This window comes from Penicillium crustosum (genome assembly GCF_028827405.1).
Source record: "Penicillium crustosum strain IBT 35664 chromosome Unknown utg000003l_segment0_segment0, whole genome shotgun sequence".
Lineage (NCBI taxonomy): Eukaryota > Fungi > Ascomycota > Eurotiomycetes > Eurotiales > Aspergillaceae > Penicillium > Penicillium crustosum.
Window position 1 is genome coordinate 520,366 of NW_026623124.1, and position 22,726 is coordinate 543,091.

At 47.8% G+C, this 22,726-nt stretch overlaps 9 protein-coding genes across 9 annotated transcripts; 5 read left to right on the plus strand and 4 right to left on the minus strand.

The window, feature by feature from the left end:
- Positions 1-208: 208 nt before the first annotated feature.
- N7487_007265 (Leucine Rich Repeat domain protein) lies at positions 209-2,275 on the plus strand (the record flags this gene model as incomplete). The annotated part of the gene is made up of 5 exons (XM_056874995.1): positions 209-355; positions 412-714; positions 807-934; positions 986-1,526; positions 1,577-2,275. 5 exons carry the CDS (start codon positions 209-211, stop codon positions 2,273-2,275), a joined length of 1,818 nt encoding a protein of 605 aa, XP_056727183.1.
- A 468-nt stretch (positions 2,276-2,743) lies between these two features.
- Positions 2,744-4,529, minus strand: N7487_007266 (indoleamine 2,3-dioxygenase family protein; the record flags this gene model as incomplete). The annotated part of the gene is made up of 5 exons (XM_056874996.1): positions 2,744-2,959; positions 3,023-3,325; positions 3,386-3,546; positions 3,611-3,927; positions 4,036-4,529. The coding sequence occupies 5 exons, from the start codon at positions 4,527-4,529 to the stop codon at positions 2,744-2,746; spliced, it is 1,491 nt and encodes a 496-aa protein (XP_056727184.1).
- Positions 4,530-5,687: 1,158 nt separating this feature from the next.
- On the minus strand, positions 5,688-6,581 carry N7487_007267 (uncharacterized protein; the record flags this gene model as incomplete). Its single annotated transcript, XM_056874997.1, has 2 exons — positions 5,688-6,352; positions 6,407-6,581. The coding sequence occupies 2 exons, from the start codon at positions 6,579-6,581 to the stop codon at positions 5,688-5,690; spliced, it is 840 nt and encodes a 279-aa protein (XP_056727185.1).
- A 966-nt stretch (positions 6,582-7,547) lies between these two features.
- Positions 7,548-8,591, minus strand: N7487_007268 (glycosyltransferase family 34 protein; the record flags this gene model as incomplete). The annotated part of the gene is made up of 2 exons (XM_056874998.1): positions 7,548-8,244; positions 8,293-8,591. 2 exons carry the CDS (start codon positions 8,589-8,591, stop codon positions 7,548-7,550), a joined length of 996 nt encoding a protein of 331 aa, XP_056727186.1.
- A 946-nt stretch (positions 8,592-9,537) lies between these two features.
- N7487_007269 (protein PET117) lies at positions 9,538-9,882 on the minus strand. Its single transcript, XM_056874999.1, has 2 exons — positions 9,778-9,882; positions 9,538-9,719 (listed from the first exon to the last, which is right to left on the minus strand). Exons 1-2 carry the CDS (start codon positions 9,871-9,873, stop codon positions 9,546-9,548), a joined length of 270 nt encoding a protein of 89 aa, XP_056727187.1. The 5' UTR covers positions 9,874-9,882; the 3' UTR covers positions 9,538-9,545.
- A 153-nt stretch (positions 9,883-10,035) lies between these two features.
- On the plus strand, positions 10,036-10,919 carry N7487_007270 (uncharacterized protein; the record flags this gene model as incomplete). Its single annotated transcript, XM_056875000.1, has 5 exons — positions 10,036-10,152; positions 10,204-10,242; positions 10,300-10,333; positions 10,477-10,577; positions 10,648-10,919. The coding sequence occupies 5 exons, from the start codon at positions 10,036-10,038 to the stop codon at positions 10,813-10,815; spliced, it is 459 nt and encodes a 152-aa protein (XP_056727188.1). The 3' UTR covers positions 10,816-10,919.
- A 1,205-nt stretch (positions 10,920-12,124) lies between these two features.
- Positions 12,125-13,418, plus strand: N7487_007271 (triglyceride lipase; the record flags this gene model as incomplete). The annotated part of the gene is made up of 9 exons (XM_056875001.1): positions 12,125-12,420; positions 12,481-12,490; positions 12,541-12,542; positions 12,601-12,689; positions 12,740-12,778; positions 12,840-12,969; positions 13,019-13,222; positions 13,306-13,340; positions 13,393-13,418. The coding sequence occupies 9 exons, from the start codon at positions 12,125-12,127 to the stop codon at positions 13,416-13,418; spliced, it is 831 nt and encodes a 276-aa protein (XP_056727189.1).
- A 631-nt stretch (positions 13,419-14,049) lies between these two features.
- On the plus strand, positions 14,050-16,095 carry N7487_007272 (arrestin (or S-antigen), N-terminal domain protein; the record flags this gene model as incomplete). Its single annotated transcript, XM_056875002.1, has 5 exons — positions 14,050-14,262; positions 14,339-14,452; positions 14,503-14,715; positions 14,772-15,332; positions 15,385-16,095. The coding sequence occupies 5 exons, from the start codon at positions 14,050-14,052 to the stop codon at positions 16,093-16,095; spliced, it is 1,812 nt and encodes a 603-aa protein (XP_056727190.1).
- A 2,145-nt stretch (positions 16,096-18,240) lies between these two features.
- N7487_007273 (uncharacterized protein) lies at positions 18,241-22,378 on the plus strand (the record flags this gene model as incomplete). The annotated part of the gene is made up of 3 exons (XM_056875003.1): positions 18,241-18,593; positions 18,653-21,088; positions 21,136-22,378. The coding sequence occupies 3 exons, from the start codon at positions 18,241-18,243 to the stop codon at positions 22,376-22,378; spliced, it is 4,032 nt and encodes a 1,343-aa protein (XP_056727191.1).
- Between the last annotated feature and the right edge of the window lie 348 nt (positions 22,379-22,726).

The following is a 22,726-nucleotide window of genomic DNA, read 5'->3' on the forward strand; positions in this document are numbered from 1 at the left end:
CAAAAAAAAAATAGAAGATCCAACCCACAATCCAGAAGCCATTGAATGATATCTGATAGTAACATGGTGCGTCGTTGTGTGCATAATGCGTGGAGATAAGGAAATCACCCAACCCCTACGTCTTATTTGTCCCTTGCGTGGCAATAAACCTCTCCCTCCTACCCCACTACTTAATTCTCACCAACCGCCTTTGCATCTGCTCTTCAACATGGCTTCAAGGCCAGATATGCGTGTAGTACGCGGAGTAACATCCAAAAAGAAGACCGACATAGAACAGGCTGCTACTCTTCAGCGAGCAGGCCAAAATGCTTACAAAGTTGGGGATCTCCAAGGCGCCATCGAGTCCTTCACTCAAGTACGCCCCATCTTGTTTGTTCCGTCACGATTCATACTAATCATGTATATATCTAGGCATTGGTGGCAAACAATGAGGATGCTGGAATTTTGGATAATCGTGCCGCCACATATTGCAAGTTGAAGCAGTACAGCCAGGCCCGCGCTGATGCCAGGGCTATGGTTAAGCTTGCACCCAACGACGACCGCGTAATTATCCGCCTCTTTGCTTCCTTCTCAATTGTGGGTTCATCGCTGACTTTGAAAAAGGGATATCTGCGCTTGGCAAAAGTTCTATGTCTAGATGGGAACTTTAACAAGGCCCGAGACATCTATGAATATGCCCTCCAAAAACTTCCAACTGATCACCCAGGCCGTGGGGTAAGTTTCTCTTTCTTGGCTTTCTGTTCTGTTCACTCTTCAGTGTGATATTTATTTCGTTATGTCTCTTTTCCCATACTAACTGTCTTCAGCTTCTCGAGCAGTTACTCAAGAAACTACAGGATAAGCTAGCAGGAGGAAACCGGCGCGACCCATTCACGATCCTGCCACTAGAGCTCGCAGAACTCACGCTTCAGCAATTCTCCTTCAGACAGGTCGTGTAAGTTTCCATCCTCACCTCCAATATTCCCTAGCTCACAACATCATATAGGGCAATCATGCGCGTCTGCAAAGGATGGAACCGGTTTTTGGGTGGTCTGACTAGCCTCTGGATGCAGGTTGACCTCACCGGAGCTAGATCTCGTGTACCTTGGACATCTATCCGGAACTACATCCACCGATCGCGGGCGCAACTGACCAATGCTACTATTACAAATCTCGTACCCTCTACCACACCCAAGGTGCTCGACATGCTGAGCAGATGTCCTCAACTAGAGCACCTGGAGTTGATGGTTCGCTATGACTATCCTAAAGAATTCTACCTTAAAACCAAAGATTTTCGACGTCTGAAGAGTCTCGTTTGTGGGGCTGACATCAGCCTTTCTCATGCGTGTGTTGGGAGTATTTTATCTACCCTCTCGCAACTTGAGAAAGCTGTTTTTCTCCGTGTTTGGGACAATCCTATCAGAGGGCCACCACCCACGTCGACATGGCCTGAACATCTCCCAAATATGAAGAGTCTAACTATTGGGTCTTCGCAAGAAAATCCTCACGGCTTGATCTTCCAGGAAGTGATTCCGGGGTTAGGATCGGTAATCTTTCTCTGTATTTGGTATCTCGTCCTTGCGCTAACACAACTCAGTCTGTATATCCCAATCTAGAGGAGCTGGGGCTCGTTTGGGATCCTGCTCGGTCACAATCATTCCGATTTCACCCGGTGCAAGAGAATGAATATCTTCCCCCGCTCCGAATACTAGATCTTCGGGGCGCGACTATCCATTCCGGTTTCTATCAAAACCTTCCAACCTGCCTTGAGACTCTACGGTTTTTCTCAGGGTCCATCGGGCCTGCTCACCTTGGTGGAAATACATTGTTGGAGGGACAGAATAAACTCCCAAACCTGAAGACCTTGATATTCAATGACACCCCATGGGTCAATCACTCAACACTCGTTATATTCCTACTTCATTCCGAAGCTCCCCTCCGAACCCTTCATGTGAACCTTTGCCACAACATGAACAGCGCGGTGCTCATCGACATTCTTAACCTTCTCGACGAATTTAATCCAGAATTAAAAGAATTAACCGAGTTGGGAGTTGCCTGCATGGCTGGCATGGATGATTTGTTCGCTAAACGTCTGTCGGAAATGTTGCCAAACCTGAGAATCCTTGACTTGTCGCAGACGAGAATTACCGGCTGTACCATTCGCATGTTTGCGGATGCCCGGAATGATGAATTGGCCGTTGAAAAGCTTGACGCCTTAATCATAAAAGGATGCGACGATGTGTCTCGTGATGCCATTGACTATGGCCGGCAAATGGGACTCAAGATTGTCACCTAGGGATTGACAATATCTGGTGATGATCTCTCTGGCGTATGTTACACAATGGCCTAGGACATCACCCTTGTACAATATAATGACCTGGACTCAGGCGGAAACGATACGTGATATGAATATGAAATTGATCTTGAACCTGCCTCCTTTATCCTCAGAATAGCCTCGTGGGTTATTAGTCCGTCTCGGTAAAGAACATGTGACCAAGAAGCAACTAGCACAGACCCTTGCATAGGCATCAGCTGATACAAAACACAAAGTCAAATTCCTTTACCCAAGGATTACAGTTCTACAATTGGGATTTCGTACTGAGCCTGGGCCTAGCAGTGAAACATCGGCTTGAATCGGTAAATAGACAAGATAGTAACAGATACCGACAGTTACACACACGAGAATAGAGGACAACACAGTCTCACAATCTCAAGAAATTCATTAATAAAGCGAGAACCAAGCAAAAACCACCTGGGCAGCTACCTAAACCCCTCGTTCCTGACACCACCGCTCAACTTCTCTAGCGAGCTTCTCCTTTTGATCACGCACAAGTTCCATCATAGGCTCAACCTGCTTCCTGTGCGAGGCAATAACATCCTCTTTGCCGTTGACAACAGCGACACCATCCTTCGGTGCAAGATTATCGTCGTAGATTTTGACCATGAGCTCCATAACGGCGGAGAGCTGATTCGGAAGCCACTATAACACCAAAACAATCAGTATACTGATACTCACACAGTGAGAAATAGGACTTGTACTCACGGTTACAATGGGACTGCCACCGGTAGCAGTGGGATGCGGTGTACGACGAATGATGTACTCACGCGCGAACAACCAGTGTCGCCAGCGGAAACTGCGGATGTGGTTCAGTGTGCGCAGGAAGAGAACTGCGGTCTCGGAGTCTTGGATGGCGTATTTTTGGACGCCAATTTCTTCGGACTTTTCGCGGATGTAGGTGAGGAATTCGCGGTGGGGGAGGGGGCGATAGGCGCGGAATTCGTGGAGGATTTTGGTGAGGGGTGTTTCCGGCATGGGGATTTCGCAGAGGTGGTCTAGGAGGGGGATCTGGAGTTTGGTTAGTTGAAGCTGATCACTTATTTCTTTTGGTAATGTTTGGTTTCTTACGATGCTGTCGTTGGCACCGCTCTCGCCACGGAAGTAGAGGGGCTTGTTGTCTTCGCAGCCTTCGTAAACCACGCCGTTCGGGAACATGGATTGGTTGGTGATGCCGAAGATGAAGACGCGGAATGAGAGGTATTCTGATGGCTTGGAATTGCCCCACATGTCTATTTTAATGTCAGGTTAGAAGATCTTAAAGATGGGATTATTAGGACGTTTAGGGTTACATACCTTCCATGGATGCTTCGATCTTCTCCATCGACTTTAGGATCTCTCGGAATCCGTCATTGATTTCCTGTCGGGAGCCATGCTGTTCAAGGGAATCAACGATCTTCAGGACACCTCCAATGAGCGGGCCAGTTTCTTTAACCATGTCTACATGGGTCAGGATGAAGCCTGCCTCGGAGCTCTTAGGGTCGAGACCTCTCTCGAAGGAGCGAATCAGACGAAGGTTAGAGTACTCGCTCAGACCCTTGGCAGGGTCGGCGACGGTGTAGTTGAACAGAGCATATGAAGCAGCATATGACATGAAAGGTGGTAGGTCCAGGCTAGAGATGGGTGTTAGTTACACAGTTGTTATATGATGAAGATGTGTATCAATATGATTCACAAGATGTTAAGGTAATAAAAGAAAAGGAAGAAGAGAGAAGACTTACATCTCAGCACAGCGATACATAGGACGAGCAACAGACTGGGGCAAGACATCACGACCAAGTCCATAGCCACCTTCGGGGTCCTTGTTCCAGTGCTCCCAGCAAGGCTCGAGCAGGTAAGAAGAGGCCAGGAAGGTGTAGTCACGGAATACCGCAGCAATAGTGAAGCGGTCATACGAGCCATCAGCGAGGACCAGCTTCTCGACCTCATCAGTCAGGTCGGTAAGCTCGGCCTTGACAGCAGGACCAAGCTCATAGGTAGCCAACAGACCGGGCTTGCCATCGAGCCTGACGACAGGGAGACGATTGACGAGAGACAGCAGGGCACTGAAGGCCTCTGGCAGCTCGACAGGGGCAGTCTCATAGGGCAAGAAGCCTGTCTTGGTGGTGATAGTGAAGGGGTCTAGCGAGTGGGAGACGGATGAAGGGTCATCATGGATGTGAGGGAACCGCTTCAGGGTAGTAGGGGAAGGGTAAGGCACTTGGGTTCGAGTCATGATGATATCAGGTGAACTAAGTGAAAGAAAAGACCTTAAGTCTATTCTATATGGGTGTGGGAATAAAGGATGTGTTGGGGTAGTGTAGGGAAGAGTGTAGATGTGTAAGTCAAAGGCTAAAGACCAAGTCAAGAGCCTAGGGAGTAGGGAAAATGGGTAAAAAAGATGAGGAAGAAGCCAGGAGACTTTGAGAGATGAAAGGAGACTTGGAATTCTGAGATTTTGGGCGGGTGAGGAGCAGATTCTTATAATACTTTGAGGCCGGTAACAATTCCGGCCTCAAGTCCACATTACGAAAGACAATAGGAGATAGCGTGGATCCTGCAATATCCGATGTTACATGATGGAAATTGGCTTTGTCTATCCTAGCTAAGACTCGAGGCACTTTATATGAGTATATTCGGCCAAAACAAGATATTTTGACATCCATCTCAGCATCTATATGATCTATACAACTGCCCAGTGAGAGAGGGCAGAGGACGGTCACGGGATGGCGCTAGGCCCAATACAGCACAGGGTTTGAAAGGCGGTTTCACTACTTTTCCTGGGATTTGATGGAATTTTGTGGAGGCGTATGCTAAGCCAAGTGTTTAAAATGCTTATAATAAAAAATTTGGCTACTTAATAGATCACTATTACGGATAAATGGGCAATGTTGTCTACTCAAGTCATGATGTATGCTCTATAGTCCATGCGCTGCCAAGCATTGATGACCAGATCCCACTTTTTGATTGGACGATAAGCACAAATTTAACTTCCCTAGCGTTCGGAGGCCGGAATGCTACCGGCCTCCGAGGGTAGCCGGCCTCATTATATATGTCCTGGGTAGGTTTGATATACAACATAGGACCTTTGAATTGGCATGACTTGTGTGATACCTTGTGGGATTCTCGAGATAGAGCGAAGATTGACCTATGGACAGCTTTATCTTTTTAAAGCTCTTATTGCTTGCTATTCAGCAAACTCGAAATCACACTTGGTACATCTTCAGATATATACTGGAAGTGAACAAAAGAACCTATAGTACATTTGCGTCTCAAAAGTACTTGATCTATTCAATCACTCCTCTATTTTTTATATAATATACTATTAAATATAAATGTAAATGTTCTTCATGGCTGGTAATCTCACAATCCATCGCTCCCTTCCATATAGTTTTCATGCAAAAACACGCTCAGTCCTATTCACCACCAAAGCACGAGAATTGTGATAAAAAGTCCCGTGCAACTGCGGCAAAAAGTACTGTAAGATTGCATCCCCAACACCAGCCGGCAGCGAACTCTTGTCACCCCAATAGTGCCTCACCAACTCCCCAGCACACCCGGTAGCTGCGACCTCAGGGCACCCATTTGCCTCTGTACAAGGCAAGACACGAATGTCTTCCGATCTGTTGAAGTCATACCTAACATGGTTTCCAAATGCAGATTGCTCATGTGGCCATTCCCCACCCCACCTCCCGCACTCTGGATAGCGCGTTTCGTTAGGGCAATTCTCCCACGCCTCAAAGAGTTCATGGGTACGAGGGCTTTGTTGGGCAATAATAAAACCCGTGTTAAGAAATGTGCGGCTATTCCAATCACGGTTGTGGGGTGCGTCTGGATCAAGAGCCATGGCAACTAGAGTCTCTGGAGTGATCTCCCAGTAGTTGAATAGCCATTCCATGGGCAGATTGGGATAGGGCATCATGGCATCTGCATCTATAAATACAACGTATTCGTAGTGTTTTAACGCTTCCCTGATCGCAGTAACCTTGGTCCATGTTGCAGATCGACCGACTGTCTGGGGGATTTGAACGAGTCGGTAGTCGTAGCCGTGAATCATTGCTACACTCGTCAATCACAAAGTGGAAGCAGATAGAAGTGGGACGGACTACCTACCGAACATAAAGTGGTTGAGTCTTCCACTGGTATCTGGGGGAAGTCCGGTCGCGTTCAATGGAGCCTTGCTCAAAACACCCTTTGGGCTATCAAGATGGCGGCTGTCGACGTCCAAAATGAGGATATTCTTGCCTAATGGTTCGGTGAACCTCAATGGTTCCGCAATCCAGAACATTTTCCCTGTGTGGCCGACAAATATGGTTTTAGTAATGGGATGTATATACGGATTGTATAGTTTGTGGACTGTGGAGGAGTATGGGGGGCTTTTGATGGTCCATTGAAAGTGTTTTCTAAACTAAAGTCAGTGTTCAGTTTCAACGTTTTGCTTTGAGTAATCTCGCACTGCGATGGTTGATCAATAAATATACTGTTCAAGCAGGAGTAGGCCCAGAAGAGCACACACGCTATCAGACTCGAAGTAAAGATGGCGGTGACTCGGCGAGGAAACATTAGTCCTGACCTTGGATGGCGCATGGAGATGGTGTATGCATGTAAAATGGAGATCCAATCTGTAGATTTGGCATAGAATAGGGTGTCAATTGACATGACATAATGTTGATGAAGTATGGAATATCATTTCCTCTGCCTTCCATTTTGAGTACTCACCTCTTGTCGCTTTTTGCTCCGGAGAACTAACACGCTTTTATTTACTTTTCGCACCCGCTCATTCCAAGTCTTATATTATATAGTTGCGCCATTAACTAAAAGGCTAGCCGGATGGATTTCCGGGGTTCCGACGCTGCGTCTCCTGAACTCCTCTTCTTTGACCGAACTTCCCGTCTCTTCAATTCGAAGTTCAATTGCGAACAGTGGAAGTCGATAATTAGAACACGCTGCAACTCTTCGTTCCACAGTATGTTGCCAAAACGAAGATCCCCATGCATCACCCTTGGGGAATTTATTTCTTTCCTATAGCATCGAGTCTGCTTTTGCAGTTCTGGAGAATGCTCTATACTATTGATAATCAATTCATGGTAGGTTCAGATGAATTCGACAAAGGTGGTATTTTCTAAAACAGAAGTCTGGGACGGTGAGCGAGCAAGAGAATTTGCTTAAATCAAATCTAGATTTTGAAATATTTCATCCAGTAAGAGAGATTTTGAACAAGCCAATAACGAATGAAGCCTCCCATATCGAACACCTACGCTATCCCGATCAACCCATTAAGATCCTGGAGCAGCTGTTGTACCAGCTCCATATTGTCTGATTTCTCACGCAATGCGTTCTTTAGCGCACCGACTGCCTCCTTGGTATTTCCGGACACTGCTTCCCCAGACTTCAGTTTCTTCTCCGCAGACTTGATACTTTCCTTCGCACTTCGAATCTGCGACCAGTACACTGTGGTCTTGTTGAGATATCCAGTTTCCTCAAGAGGCAAATTCCACTCATGAGGAGTCATCTCGACGATATCCAACCATTTAGCCATGTGTGGCCATCGGCGCTCCTCCAGTCCTGGGAAGTGGACGAGCAGATCTCCCCATTTGCCTTCATACGCCCAGTCCCATTCGTAGGTGTTAATCCATGGCCGTGGCAGGTAGGAGACCCCATCCGCGTAACCCTGTCCCTTTGGGCCCCCGGTCGTCTTGTTGAGCACACGTCTCATGCCTTCCTGGTCGGCAGACCGGCCGAGATCAATTTGAGGGAGGTAAAGAGGGTAACCCATTGTTTCGGTAAGGAAACTGATCATCCAAGAATGGACATGGAGGAACATAATTCCTGTGTTGAGGCCGTTTTGGTCCTGGGTTGCCACCAGGTGGATATCTTTCAGGTCTGATGGCGGAAGGAAGACTTCAACGGGGATGTCGTTGTTGAGTATAATCGAGTCTGCATCTACCCACCTACAAAAGTCAGTATTACCCAAGCATATACAAAAAGAAAAGACATACATCAACCATTCCATTCTCTCGCCGGCTGGCTTGGTCAATTCATTGATCACCAAGGATAGCAGATAGCTCGGTTTATTCCAAAATCCGACCGCGATGTCCTGTCGCAGGACATGCATGGGGTAGCCCCATCGCTCCCCGTGGCGTTCATGGCTCTGCAGCGCTCTTTCGTAAATATGGTTCGTCTCTCCGTATAGCATGGACACTTTTGCGACTCTCTGCAACTTGTTGCTAGGGTTATCATCTGACTTGGGGATATAAATCGTCTTGTATGATTTGATTGAGACCCAAAAAACACACATAACTGATAGAACTACCAGAATGAAGTTCAAGGGTCGTTGTTTGAATGCCATTTGGTGCTGAATCATGGCTGGTATCACCGAGCAGGTGCCAGGCCTTTCATGGTAGATGAGAAGAAGAAAAATAATCTTTGCTTGAGATAGATGAGATTATTGCTAGATTTAGAGCCCATGTTTGATTCGAGACTCGGGGGTTGTATGAATCCGTACTTCCGGATTGGGAATGCCGTTTCCGGTAACTCAACCATATCCAATCGATAGCCACGAATAAAGTCCAATTGGTTGATTTATAAATAGATAGTAGTACAATAATTGTAAGCAAAAGCTCATTTAGTCTAGATCCCATGAAAAGCTATGTTGCACATGGGTACGGGCCCACAGCCCACATGGCGCGGATGAAGCTCGCAATGGTGGTGTCCAGGAACACCTTTGGTGGGTGTTCGGAGTTGATTGACGATAAGAAGGAATGTCAGCAGATCTCCAAAGAAACATGCCCGCGACTAACAGCGACACCTAATATATTACACAAGAGCATGTAAACGGCCCACACGACATGGCCCCATAATTATAGACCTGAAAATCATAACAGAATGTCCGATGATTGTCACCACACTGGTGTGTATATGCTATAGGTCTTAAGCTTGCTTTGGGATTGCAGTGCAACTCGGATTACCTGGAAACTACAGCATTGGGTATAAGATATCGGTTAGGTAGTACCTAAATTGGCAGAGAGACGATTTTCATGTTATATGGTACAGATGAGGGTATATTATACACCACATGTTTCAAATATTTGTACAGCATCACATATGCAAACAACTTTAACTCCTTGTTCCCATGCATCAGCGACCTGGCCCGCCGTTGAATTCATTGGTATAACCAGAACGTATCCAGACCGAATCGCGAACTGGATCGCGCAAAAGAACGTAGCTTGATATCCACAGTCAAACATATGCATCATGACCCCGGACTCGTGTTTTGACTGGTTGTATTTGAGTCACCGGTGGTGCTATGTACCGTCTGGAGCTTGAGGTACTCCTGCTCGAGGGCCTTTTGCATTTCAAAGTCGGCCTGGCGTTCTAGTCGGATACGCTGCTTTTCCATATCACGTTCGACTCCTTTGTGCATAGCCTAACATCCAAAAAAAGTAAGTATATGCCAGAAATAGAGAATCGAAGCTGTAGCATACCGCTCTGTCCGCCTCTTGTGCCCAGTGGACAAACCCGATAATACCCATTGTGCCGAGGCCAGTGGCTGCTAATGTGAGTTTTGATGCGCGAGACATGGCAAGATAAATGAGAGCACGGCCCGATACAGAGGTTCAGCAAACAATGGTCACAAACAATGTTCTGGCGTGTTAGCTGTTCATCAAAACGAGGCCGGGATTATCAGTTTATCGATCACCGGGCGGCGTTTGGTGGCAGAACCCCCACCGCTCTGGGGGGCGATGCGTGGCTCCGATCGACCTAGGCTTGGAGCTCCAGACTCGCCGTTTAATCGTCCCTGTCCAGCCCTATTTCCCCTTTACCCTATTTTCAAAGCTCAGAGGTCTCTAGTAAATATGGTGAGTAGTCTATCTCGGAATTGATGGTCAGTCGCTAACGGTGAACAACAGTCGGCTCAGAACTCCGCGGGCATTCAGACCCTCCTCGATGTAGGTCTTGGTTGTATGTTGAGCGCAGCCTGGAGATACTAACCACAGAACCGTCAGGCCGAGAGAGAGGCTCAGAAGATTGTGCAGAAAGGTAAGTCCAACTTACGCTTACCCCTCATCGCTGCCTATCACAGACACTAATACGTCACATCACATTTAGCCAGAGAGTGTACGCAATACAAACTTACCTATCGCCATTCGCTTCATCGAACTAATTGTTTCGCAACAATACAGACCGTACCCAGCGGATAAGAGACGCCAAATCAGAGGCCCAGAAGGAGATCGAGGAATACAGGAACCAGAAGGAAGAGGAGTACAAGAAGTTTGAGGGCGAGGTGAGATACAGCTTCTAAATGGCGGTTATAACCAGGGTAGTACACAGTGCTAACCTGAATGTTTCGCTAGCACTCAAGCGGATACAAGGTATCCGAGGCGGAGGCCGACAAGGAAGCCGAGGTCAAGCTCCAGGAGATCAAGGAATCCGGCAAGAAGCAGGGCGAGAAGGTGATCGCAGACCTCATTCGTGTGACGACCGACGTCAAGCCCGTGGCATCTGAGAAGATCAAGGCATAATGTAGATATTCTGGGTTATCTTTTCTTTCCTCGCGTGAATGCGCTTGCGTGTCTGTTCATCGATATCCAATTGTCGGACAATATCAGTTTCTTTTTGGTTTAACCCTGTGTATATGACCTTGATTGAGTCTGGATCACACTCATATTGGAATACACATGTCGTATTCATATCCTATGGTGTTCCCAAATATATGGCTTGAATCTAGGCTTTTCGATCTGCGGCCAGTCTGAGTACTGCCCACCGCGACACGGTTATTCTTCCTTATTGACCCAGATTACTCTTAACCTCTTGTGGAGGGCTATGCTTCGGCGAACTTCAAATACATCGCCAATCCACCAATCCAGACAACACACCCCTGATACCCGTGGCTGTTCTTACTCGATACCAGGCGACGACAACGAGAGGCGCAGGATGATTCAATGTGCTAGATAAACCCCTACGCAGGTGTCAGTGCTCGTTTCCGTTAAATGGATATCAGGGCAACGAGTCACCGTTAGCAACACATACTGCCGCCAGTGACGCTATTGGTTTTAAGGGGTGTCTCTACTACTCAGATACGTCGCCGGGCTATATCAGTTGCCTCTTATAGGACATTATGCTTTGTTCGGTACAAGATAATTTCAGATTCGCAGGAATATTACGTTCCAACCATGTTGTCCTACGTGTCTTTCTTCTGGGCGACTCCGTTCTCTCTAGCACTTTGGTGGCTCTCACAACAGGCAATCGTGACACAAGAGAAGATCGTCACAGTCCTCGCTATTATTGCAGTTTCTATGTCGCTGCAACAACTTTAGAGTATACAGTGACTACATTATTCCATTGAATGGTCAAAATTGCTGCGATATGAGAGTGGCTGTTGGAACTTGTCTATTAGTAGATCTTGGGATGTTTAATTGTCGTTTCGAATTATTTCCCCGTATCAAAGACACTCACTATAATGAACGGACTTTCGAAGAGTTAGCTGAGTAAACAATTCTTTCCCTTTTGTATAGGTTACGCTCTTGGTAAACAGAAGTATAGTCCATGTTGGCCTGAGGCACCAACCCTGTTTCCCGTTGCGTCATTCCGTGCCAGGTCTCGTTCGACAACCTATCTGCGGACGACGCAGAACAATGAAATATGCAGTTCTTACGCGGAATGCGCTCAAACGGTCTTCAATAGCCTGCTACTCATACGGCCAGACTGTATGCCACTCTAACAATAGGTTATATCACGGGTCTCCATGCAGACCCAGACCAAGTCTCGAACCGCGATTAGAGGACCATGGCAAAGTAATTGTCGATGAATACTCAATCATCCGTGATAAATATGGTTCGTTCCTCTAGATTTGAACGGTATGGGACAATTGCTGACTCGCGATTAGCTGCACCAAAGTATCCTGTTGTTCTCGCCCATGGCTTGCTCGGGTTTGATGAATTGCGCCTTGCTGGCCCATATCTACCCGGTGTTCAGTATTGGCGTGGAATTAAAGAGGCGTTGACTGCGCGAGGTATTGAGGTCATCACAGCAACAGTACCCCCATCGGCTTCTATTGAGGCGCGGGCTGAGCAATTGGCCCGAAATATCGAGGCTGGGGCTCGAGGAAAAGATGTTAATATTATTGCGTATGTTACCTTCATTTACTGGCTACACATATTGACATATTCTGACTGATTTTTGTATAGGCATAGCATGGTGAGACACCTTAAATGATTGCGATAGAGTTAATGCTTACCTGTGATTAGGGGTGAGACATAACAAGAGGATCATACTATACAGCGCAAGCTAATTAATGACTTGCAAAGTGGTCTTGATTCACGATATATGATTAGTCACATACGACCGGAGAAGTTCAAAGTCTTGTCACTGACCACTATTGCATCTCCGCATCGAGGTCTGGCCCATCATAGCCTTTTATTCGCCTTCTTGCTAACTATCTAGCAGGCTCATCTGTGGCGGACTATGTACTTGATCAAATTGGAGGTTCGTCACCATTTACTCGCTTACTGGGATGACGTAGAAGATAACATTGATTTCTGTGCAGCCGATCGCCTACCTCAGATCTATTATGCCCTTAATCGACTAAATGTCGAGACGGGAGCATTCGCTCAATTAACACGGAAATACATGACCGAGACCTTCAACCCCAATACCCCAGATGTGGATGATGTCAGGTGCGTGCCACATATTCTCCCCACTTTACGCCCTGCCAACATTCCCCAGATATTTCTCCTATGGAGCAGCCGTGGAGCCAAGCATATGGTCTGCGTTTCGGCTTTCACACCGAGTGCTTGCGGAGATTGAAGGGCCCAATGATGGCCTAGTCAGCGTGTCTAGTAGCCGCTGGGGAGGCGATGCAGGCTACAAAGGAACCTTGGTAGGCGTGAGCCATCTAGACCTGATCAACTGGACCAACCGCCTTAAGTGGTTAGTCGGAGAGGTAACAGGCAGCAAACGAAAGTTAGTTGGTTACAGATTGTATTTTGGGAATTATGCTGATCTTCATGCAGGTTTAACGCCATTGCATTTTACTTGGATATTGCAGGTATGTGTTACGGTCTGATTGGATCACTTGAGACTAATAAGCTGTTCACTAGACATGTTGGCCAAAGAGGGACTTTGAGAAAGATATAATTGGATTTCCATCAGCCCTGTTGTGGCTTCGGGTTTGATATGGGAAATTCTGGTGCCTGGAGCTGGAAACCGGATATTTTTCTTCCTCTTCTTGCCTGTGTACTCGTGTAGGGAGATATTATTGGGTGAAATTAACCTAGTAAATCTGCCAATTAGTGAAATAGATGATCATATTTCAAAATAATTTAATATGAAACAGTGTACAGACACAAGTTGAACCTATAGTTTCCGGATACTAGCGGAATTGAGGCCTTTTGTCTTAGAAATGTGGCTGTGATTTGATTGAGGCGCAGCATATAAGCCTAACCTAGACCTCTAGGCTTTAATTCTGCAAAAGTCCCTGCTTATGCCGAAAAACTGTGGCAGTTGTATATTGCTTGGCAATCAGTTGATCCCGCGAACGCTCGAAACGTCATTCCCGAGATCCTTCGCATATAATCCGCATTTCCCCCTCATCTCACAGGCCCACGTCTCGCGCTGAGGTTGCCTTACTCGTATCTTCCAACAGCTTGATACTTGTCGCATTATTTTCCAGCGACCGTGTTTCCCCTATTTGACCCTTCGAACGCCGGCACCAACCGAAGAGAGAGAGCCCCGCCAGGGCCCGGGCGCCCGCCGCCATGTCCGCAAATATCGTCTTGGACAGCCGCCACACCCATTATACAAATCTGGATTTTCTGAAGGGCAAAGTTGTGCTACAGCTACCGACGGAAGCAGCCATTGGGGCCATTCAGGTCAAACTGGAGTGCGAGAGTCGCACTCGTCTATCCGGTCCCAAGCACCCCCAAAATGTGCACTCGGACAAGAAGCGAACGGAGCTTGAGGTCCACAAGGTAAGAGGATGTGGTTCATTGTAGTTATTGGGGAGATAAAATATCGACTGGAGCATTGGTTAATCAACGAATGCAGATATTGTACAAGGTTGCTACCGTCTTCCCAACACCGGGTGTGATGCAGAATGAGTCCCCTGCGCCTACATATACCTTTGCCGCAGGCTCATATGAGTATCCTTTCGAATTCAAGGTAAAGAGCTTTTTTCTATGGCAATTAGAACACTTTTAACGCTTCGCTAGTTCCCCTTCAATAATTCATGCAGCACCACCAATAGCATGCTCACGAATCTAAGCTTCTCCGGGTTGAAAGTTGAGGTAGCTAAAGACACCAATCGACACGTCAGAAAGACTCTCCCACCATCTTTAAGCGGGTTCCCGGGCGTAGCAGATATCAAATACTTCGTCAAGGCAACAGTCATCCGGCCGCAGTTCTACAAAGAAAATATCAGATCGGTAAGTGATATACTCAGATAATATGCCATTGTCGTGCTCGCTAATTGGCTTCTCAGATTGTGCCTCTCAATTTCCTTCCAATTGAGCCACCAAGAGTCGGGAATCCCAACGAGGAAACCTACGCCAGGCGGCAACACCAATTCTCCAAAATGCAGATGGCATCTAAGAAAAAGAGTATCTTCTCGCGGGGATCTGCTTCTGCGCCCCGAGAGTCATATGCAGAGCCTCCTCGGGTGTCTGTGGATGCTCGACTCCCCAACCCATCTATTCTCACTTGCAACGAACCTGTCCCCCTCCGTCTCCTCGCCAAGAGGCTGAGCGAGGGACCGGACGCAATCTTCCTTCAGATGTTGCAGGTGGAACTAATATCCTACACAAAAATTTTGGCCCATGACCTCAACCGCACTGAAATTAACTCATGGGTTATCATGAGCCGCAGCAATCTGGGTATCCCGTTAGGCAAGCCAGATGACCCCGTAGGCACTGATTGGACTATTGATCCAAGCCTGTGGAATCGATATCCCTTACCTAACTCGGTGGCACCGTCCTTTGAGACATGTAACATTGAAAGATCTTACGAGCTGGAAATTCGAGTGGGCTTGACCCATGGATTCCAGGTATGTTGAATCACCAACCCCTAGAGTTGTCTCTTGGCTGACCATGGCATAGCCTCAACTTATTGTTCTGCCCCTGCGAATGCCAGTCAGAGTATTCTCAGGAATTGCTCCACCACAGGCCCTTCTAGATGCAATGGCCGCTGCATCACTTCAGCCATCATCATCACCCTCTAAACAGAAACCCCAGCCCAGCTTGCCAACAGAGGTGGGAAGCAGCCGACCACCCATGCCACCACGGCCAACCGGCGAGCCTGTACCTGTCAATTCCGGAGATGCATATGACGACGCACCGCCCAGTTACGAGGATGCCATGGGAGACCACCTGAGTCCAGTGGATGGACCACGCCGCGAGTATCACCCACCAGACGCCTCATCACAACGCACAGTAGAATCTCCAACTGATTCCAAGTCCGCAGCCCCACCGGGTAAGGCGCTTGAGGATGAGCCCGCGGCAGAAGGATCCTCGGCGCCTCGTCGTCGAGACAATCGTGCTTCCACAGAGTCCTTCGACATGCTACCTACCACACCCCCGGAGTCACCATCTGGATCACCTCCCGCATCCCCCGTGAGACGTCCCGCGAGTATGATGAAACTTCCTCGGGGCACCGTTGATGAAGAAAGTCCACCGCAATATGAGCCTGTTGCGGGAAATCAGCTGAACGTTCCCCAACCTGTGCAACGCCAGCCTTCACGGAATAATCTTCGTCCTATGAACTTGGGTGTTCCTAATCGGAAGCCTGTGCCGCGAAGTTCAAATCCTTGAGGCTAATGGGCTCAATAGGTTGCTTGATTTCACTAATTTGATCATATTCTCTCCTCTTTCATGCTCAGTGGGTTTGAAATTAATTGGAGCTTCATCGCACTTAGCGCTAGTGATTATTCCAACACTCATAGCATCACCCATCAAACAAACTGCATTATTGCTACCTTCGAACTCAATACCCCCATCAAACTTCGGTGATGAAAAGTGTTTTTAATATCTTGTTCTTGAAATGCATCATAAGTCTCTGGAGGTGTTAGTGTCTAGGGGATCTTTAATTGAACTCATCGGGTGTAACGCCTATTAAATGTGATAATTCGTTTGAGACACACTTGGTCTGAAGAATATGCTCAATTCAATGAAGCTGATATCATTCAGTGTGCATCAGGCCAATGTGGAAATAATTTTGTTTATGGGAGTATCTCAGGCATGAAATTCATTCCCACTTATTGTAGCACTCAGTGTGACCATGACTCCTACCACAGCCAGCCCTTCTCATCTTCCCTCCAATCCGCATTGTTCTTTTCGATATCTGGTATAAGAGCACCGGGGTTCCGGTCTGGGAGGGCAAGTTGAAATCGATAAAAGAAGTGATCTCTGAACTCCTCTGGTTCGTCAAGACGATATGCGAATTTAGACCCGGAGATGTGCCTATAAGAGCGTTATATAATACTCTCCTGTTTTGAAATGATAGCATAGGTAAACATTTGACCAGAAGATTCGTCCTAGATGATTTTAGATGGAGTAGCCGGAAGTGGCATAAACTCGAATTTCAAAACCCCCTGAAGAAAGTATTATTGCTGAGGATGTGTGGGAGAATCAACGGAGTGATTTGGATGAGGTGTGGAGAGAGTTTGACAAGTTGCAGGTCAAACACTCAACATCATATTTACTACAATACTATACATATACGTAGGATCGTGGAATCCATCCCATTCTTCCCACTTGGGAAATACTTTTTTACCGTCTTCGTATATATTTAAAAAAAAATATCTGAAAAGATATCTAAAAAGAACATGACAAGGCCGCATAAGCGGCCGACTAAAATTCTTGTATATGCCTCAAGAAGGCGGTGATGAAAGAGGCGGCGAGGTAATATTCAATGGGATATTTATGGACCGGTGGCATACCAGTGGCCCGTACTTCGAGAACTGTCCCCAGGACTTGTCCTATGTTCTGCTCAATTCAGCCATATACACCCGCTTCATCAGCAACGAAGGACTCCACGTCATTGCGATTTCGCGATACGAGGTCGACCTTGATCACAGATCTTTCCCATACATGGCGCTGGTGAGTGTGTTTGACGTCGGTGACAAAGTTGGGCGATGGCCACAGTAGCCCATGGAAAGTGACTGGGTGTCGAGTACTCGACCTTGTCTTTTTCTCACTTTGTCTGAGAGGTGGCAGGTAAGCTTCAACAATCTGACGGGGGAATAAATTCGGCATATTTCCTCTGTACCCAACAGTGGTTAATATCCACAGCTAATATGTACATCTCCGGTCCTTAAGTCTTACTCACGATTGTTGAATGGTGGCTGCTTGGGATGAAAACAGTTTAAGTGGCAGACTCCCCAATCCGGTCACTTTGAAGATAGGGCAAGAATGTCACAACCGACATACAACATAGAAGATAAAGAGTGTAAGATGAATTCATTTCCTTTCTGACATCTCACCGATCCAAAGATCCGCCCTATCTACTCTACGCAGTACTTTGTATGTTGTATATGTAGTCGCCCGTACCGAAGTTCAATCGTTGAACATGTGCAAAATCAAAATGATCAGTATTTACGAGGATTGGGATTACTATTACGTGGTATATTGAGCATTCGCCAGTTGTGTTCAAATGCTACCAATGCATAGCAGCATAGGGTATCTATGAGTCCAAAATATGATATACGCTAGTCCAAAAGTGGCTAGCGTATCCTCCACGCGGATTGAGCTCTGCTTTCTTCTTCCACTTGAGCTCATGTCCATTCCTATGGGCATCTGTCCTCACATTGTATCTTAATCAAACTCCGTTAGACCAGCTTGGACTGGATTAACCCCGCACCGAAACATTGCCCAGTACTCGAAACCCCTCAACAGCAACACGAAAAAAAAGTCCGTTCACCGCGTCAATGATTTAGCTCGCGACTGACACCATCCACCATGCGTCTCCACCTTGTTATCTCACGGCATGGCCTGCCGGTCACGCGCATTCTGTGGACCACAACTTCGTCGACTTCTGTACTAGGCGAGTATGGGACTCATCGCCCGGCATCAACAGCAGCTGTCGCATCGTCTCGCACCCCAAATATCGCCTTCTCGAGTGGCGGATACACGGTTGCACAACTCCTCGAGGATGTGAATGAAGTCGTGCCGCTGGAAACCGAACCAAGTATCTTTGATGCGGAGTTCAGTGGCCAGTGGGGATTGGAAGATTACGTTGTCGAAGTCGCTGGCTCGGAATGCCTTCATTTTATGGAGGTCGATGGGTTGCTCCGAGATGGAGACGAAGTTGTGTATGTGCATCTAATAATTGTTCTAATATCTTACACTGAACTAACTTCTCACCTTCTAGTATCCGCGCCCTTCAATTGGCAGATCTCCGGACCCGAAAGCTCTGTGGTCGCCACCAAATTACTGCCGAGGGCAAGCATCTGATCGACGGCGTGCCTTTTGGGTCACCTTTCCTGAAAAGAACTACCTCTACGCGACCTGCAATCACCATACCCCCAAGGAAGAAGCGACGCACGGTTTTCTCTGGCTGGGAGCACGCTCCAGAGTTTGTGACTGACGAAGTACATGACGAGGAGGAAGGTGATGGAGAGTGGCTTCCACCCCCAAACACCGGGTTCGGAAAGGAGCTTTCTATTGTGCCCCCCGAGCACGAAGAGTCTATGGCCACGGTTATTCGCCATCCTGTTGACCACACCGCGGAATCTGACAGTGAAGCGGACATGTCTGAGATGCCTGAAATCGAGGAAGATGAATTGGAGAGCGAACTCCAAGCGCTCAAAGAGGACTTTGAAGAACCTTCTCAATTTGTTGACATCAGAAACCAGACTCGGAATGCCAGTGGGCACCCACTACGGGCTACCTCGATAGTCAAGCGACCAACTTCCAAGGGGTCACTTGCAGCTGCTTCATCTCTTTCCAGCAAGCGGTCTCGCGCAGAAGACTCCTCTCCCAGGGCCTCCAAGGCTGTGAGATTCAACAAGGGAGATGAGCAGGATATGCCCGATCTCCCACAAGTTCCGCAAGTTCCGCAGGCGCCACAGGCGGAGGAAAGTGCTGCTGAAACTTCCGACTCTGATTCATCCGACTCGTCTGCGTCTTCCTCCGATAGCGATTCTGATGATGATTCCGATGATGATTCTTCGAGCGAAGTGGAGCCTGCGGCAGAGGCACCTGATTCTGATTCTGATTCTGATTCATCCTCAAGCTCCGAAGACTCTGATTCATCAGACTCGGATTCTGAAGAGGAAGCCCCTGCGCCCGTCAAAAAAGTGCAACCAGTTTCTGTGGGCGCTCCTGGTGAAGGGTCCATCCGCACCAAGAAGAGTAACAACCGCATCAAACTACGCCGCCGTCTATCAAAGCTCAAGGAGCTTGGTGCTCTCCCCGAACAAGCAGGCTTCGATGCATTGCGGGAATGGGAAAACAGGCACGGAGGCTGGCATACTCCGGAACAATACCTTAACCCGCAGCCATTCGTGAAACCCCAAGAGCCTGTGGAACCGGAACAAGTATCTGCCGAATCTTCCAGCAAGAAGCAAAAGAGAGAAAAGAAAGAACAGGAGCAGAAAGAGTTCGAAGCCAAGCGCCAGAAACTGCTTCGCGATCTTGCCTCGGGTAATGGTGTTGATGTAAGCGAGACATCAGAGAAGGAAAATGTCCCGCCTGCCGCATCTGTCGTCGGAGAGACCCCTGTTTCACAAGAAGTTCCCGGAAAAGACCAGCCGGGGCAGGAACCTTCGAACCGACGTACCCTGGACATTGCTAGCTCACGGCGCATGCTGTTTGGATCTCTCGGAATGCGAACCCCGAAGACCAAGGAAGATGAAGAGGAAACACGGAGAAAGCTCGCTGCCAAAGCTAGTGCAGGCGGGCGCCGAAGCAAACCTTCTAAGCAAGACACCCAGGAAGAGACCGACCAGATGCAAGAGGACGAAGATGCATCTGACATTGATTGGCAAAACAAACTTGTCATCCGTGCTGTCGAGTGTCTCTACCCCCAAGTTGATATGACCGCGCCTCCTTATCCATTCGTTCAACGTTGGGACCAAGAAGCCAATGCATTGATCCGTGAGCTCAAGGGCCCCAACAAGAAGCGGAAGAGAAAGCAGCGTGTTCAGGTCTACGAAGAATATGAGGAGCAGGAGGAATACGATGAAAATGGGAATTACTACGGCTATGATGAGCAATACCAAGGCGGAGATGACCAAGCCAATCATCAGGGTCATTACGAAGGTGAGGCCGATCCGCATTATGAGGGCCATTGGGAAGGCGAAGCTGCTCCCTACTATGAAGGTCATTATGCAGGCGAAGCTGAAGGAGATCAGATGAATTATGACGATGCTCCTGAGCCTGAAAAATCTACCTTCGATGACCTACCTGCGGTCCCCGCCGACATAAGTTCAGTGCCCGATTTGGCCGAGGGCGAAGCGAAGGTCGGCGCAATCATTGCATTCCGGCAGCTAGACATGTCCAAAGCCACGAACTGGCAGCCTCAGATGTCTGAGTACCGAGTAGCTGAGGTGCGCTCTGTTAAAGATCATGGAGTGATTAATGTACTACTAGCCAAGCGAGACCGAAAGCCCCGTTCAGCATCCGAGTCTGACGAGCCCCGTCGATTCAGCAAGTTTGAAGTACCAGACCTAGCCAATGACGAGGGAGAGGATGACGGCTATCGGGAGCTTGCCTTTGCAGAACTCAGTGATCCGAAGCTTCTTCAACCCGCAGCACAGTCGGGTGCTGAATCTGAGGACCAGAATAATACTCGAGAAGATAGCATGTCAGTGAAATAAACTCTGATTGATGGCTCATGCTTACATGTCCAAGTGTCTCTGTAGTTCAAGAATCCGTACCGAATGCCCAACCAGCCCTATCTGAAGAAATGTACCTTGACGACACAACCTTTGTCACCATTGGAAATGAAGTCAGCCGTCTTGAGTCCCCGCGTGAATCCCCTGGAATGCCCGATGAGCCTATCCAACAAACCCCTGGCAGAGGCGTGCCGCAGATTCAAGTCCAGAGAGGATCTGATGAGCGCAGTATTACACCTCCAATCCCTTCGCCTTCTTTCACTGGATTTCACTCTGCTCGATCCTGGCAGCAAATGACCCCTGGTGCTGAGCTCAGTCACGAGCTTGAAGGCCATACTCTCATCGGAGGAGAAACGCCATCTGCTTTAGTCAATCGAGACGAGGATCCTTCCGCTTTGTCATATGCTTCTGCAAATCAATCCTTTGCCGATGATCCTGAGGACCAAGAAATGTCTGAGCATCAAGAGCATGAACGCCAGGTTGTTGAGGAAAATCTTGTGCCGCCTGGCGAGTCGGGGGAGAGTGGTCCTCAATCTGGTTCACTCTTGTCCACCATTGACCGTAATGGTCACGGTGGTGCATCTGATTCTATGTTTGTGAAAAACGATACGAAAAAAGAAAAAGACAATGTAGCCCCCAACAGCTCTTCTGAATCGTGGAAGGATCTTCTGAACAGATTAAGGAATGGTCCATCGGAGCCCGGCGATTCACTCATCACGAGCGATGTCGACAAGGACAACGAAGACAACAACAGTGAAAGCAATCAGAGTCCCGAGCGGTTGGAAGACAGTGTACAGCACTCCTACCTGGACCTCAATTTCTCGCCGCTTGACACCCCACGGGTATCCAATTCGCGCTCTCCTAACCTACCAACGAGTGCCCAGCAGGATGCCCAATCTCAAAAACAAGCCTCATTCCCTTCGACATTTGAAACGGGATCCCCCGCCACATCCACCCGCTCCAAACTCTCCCAGCGGGTGCATGAACCCGAATCCGCCTCCCAAATCCCCGCCTCCCAGGCATCCGAAGTGATTGACCTCACTTCCAGCCCACATGAATCACCTGAACCCAGCACCTCCAATTCCAACCCATCCCAGCGCTCTAAATCTGCAGCGTATGGGAAGTCACAACGTGATGAGGACATTCCTCGCCCGTCTAGACGTCCACCCCGAGCTTCTACGGGGAGACTCCAACACATGGTGGAAGTGAGTATCAGTCCTTCCAATCAGAAGAAGAGACGGTCGTCGCGAAAGTTCTGAAAATATGCTTTATGGATCGTTATTGAAGTTGAAGAGATATGGATGTACTATTCACATTTTACCTTGTCTGTATATGTATGGACGCAGAGCGATGGCGTCTAGGAACCTTGCACATTCATTTTATTCCTGGACATTATTTTATTTCGGCTGAAAGTCAATACAATGTTATGATTATTCTGAATGTTCTTGCAGATGACAAACCCCTAGTGGTGTCATACCTAGGTAGTAGTATACTTCAGTCCTGGGGGAATTATTTTGCAGCTGTCCACTCATAGTGCGCGGGGTACGGACTTCAAGCTATACGTGTGTATACGGTGTACTATTTTGAGTATATATCTTTATTTAGCC

Bases quoted from the DNA above. Each gene is read 5' to 3' on its own strand.
- N7487_007269 (XM_056874999.1), bottom strand. From the start codon at position 9,873: ATGTCTCGCGCATCAAAACTCACATTAGCAGCCACTGGCCTCGGCACA. The intron at 9,720-9,777 runs GTATGCTACAGC...TTTGGATGTTAG, and splicing joins CACAAGAGGCGGACAGAGCG to GCTATGCACAAAGGAGTCGA.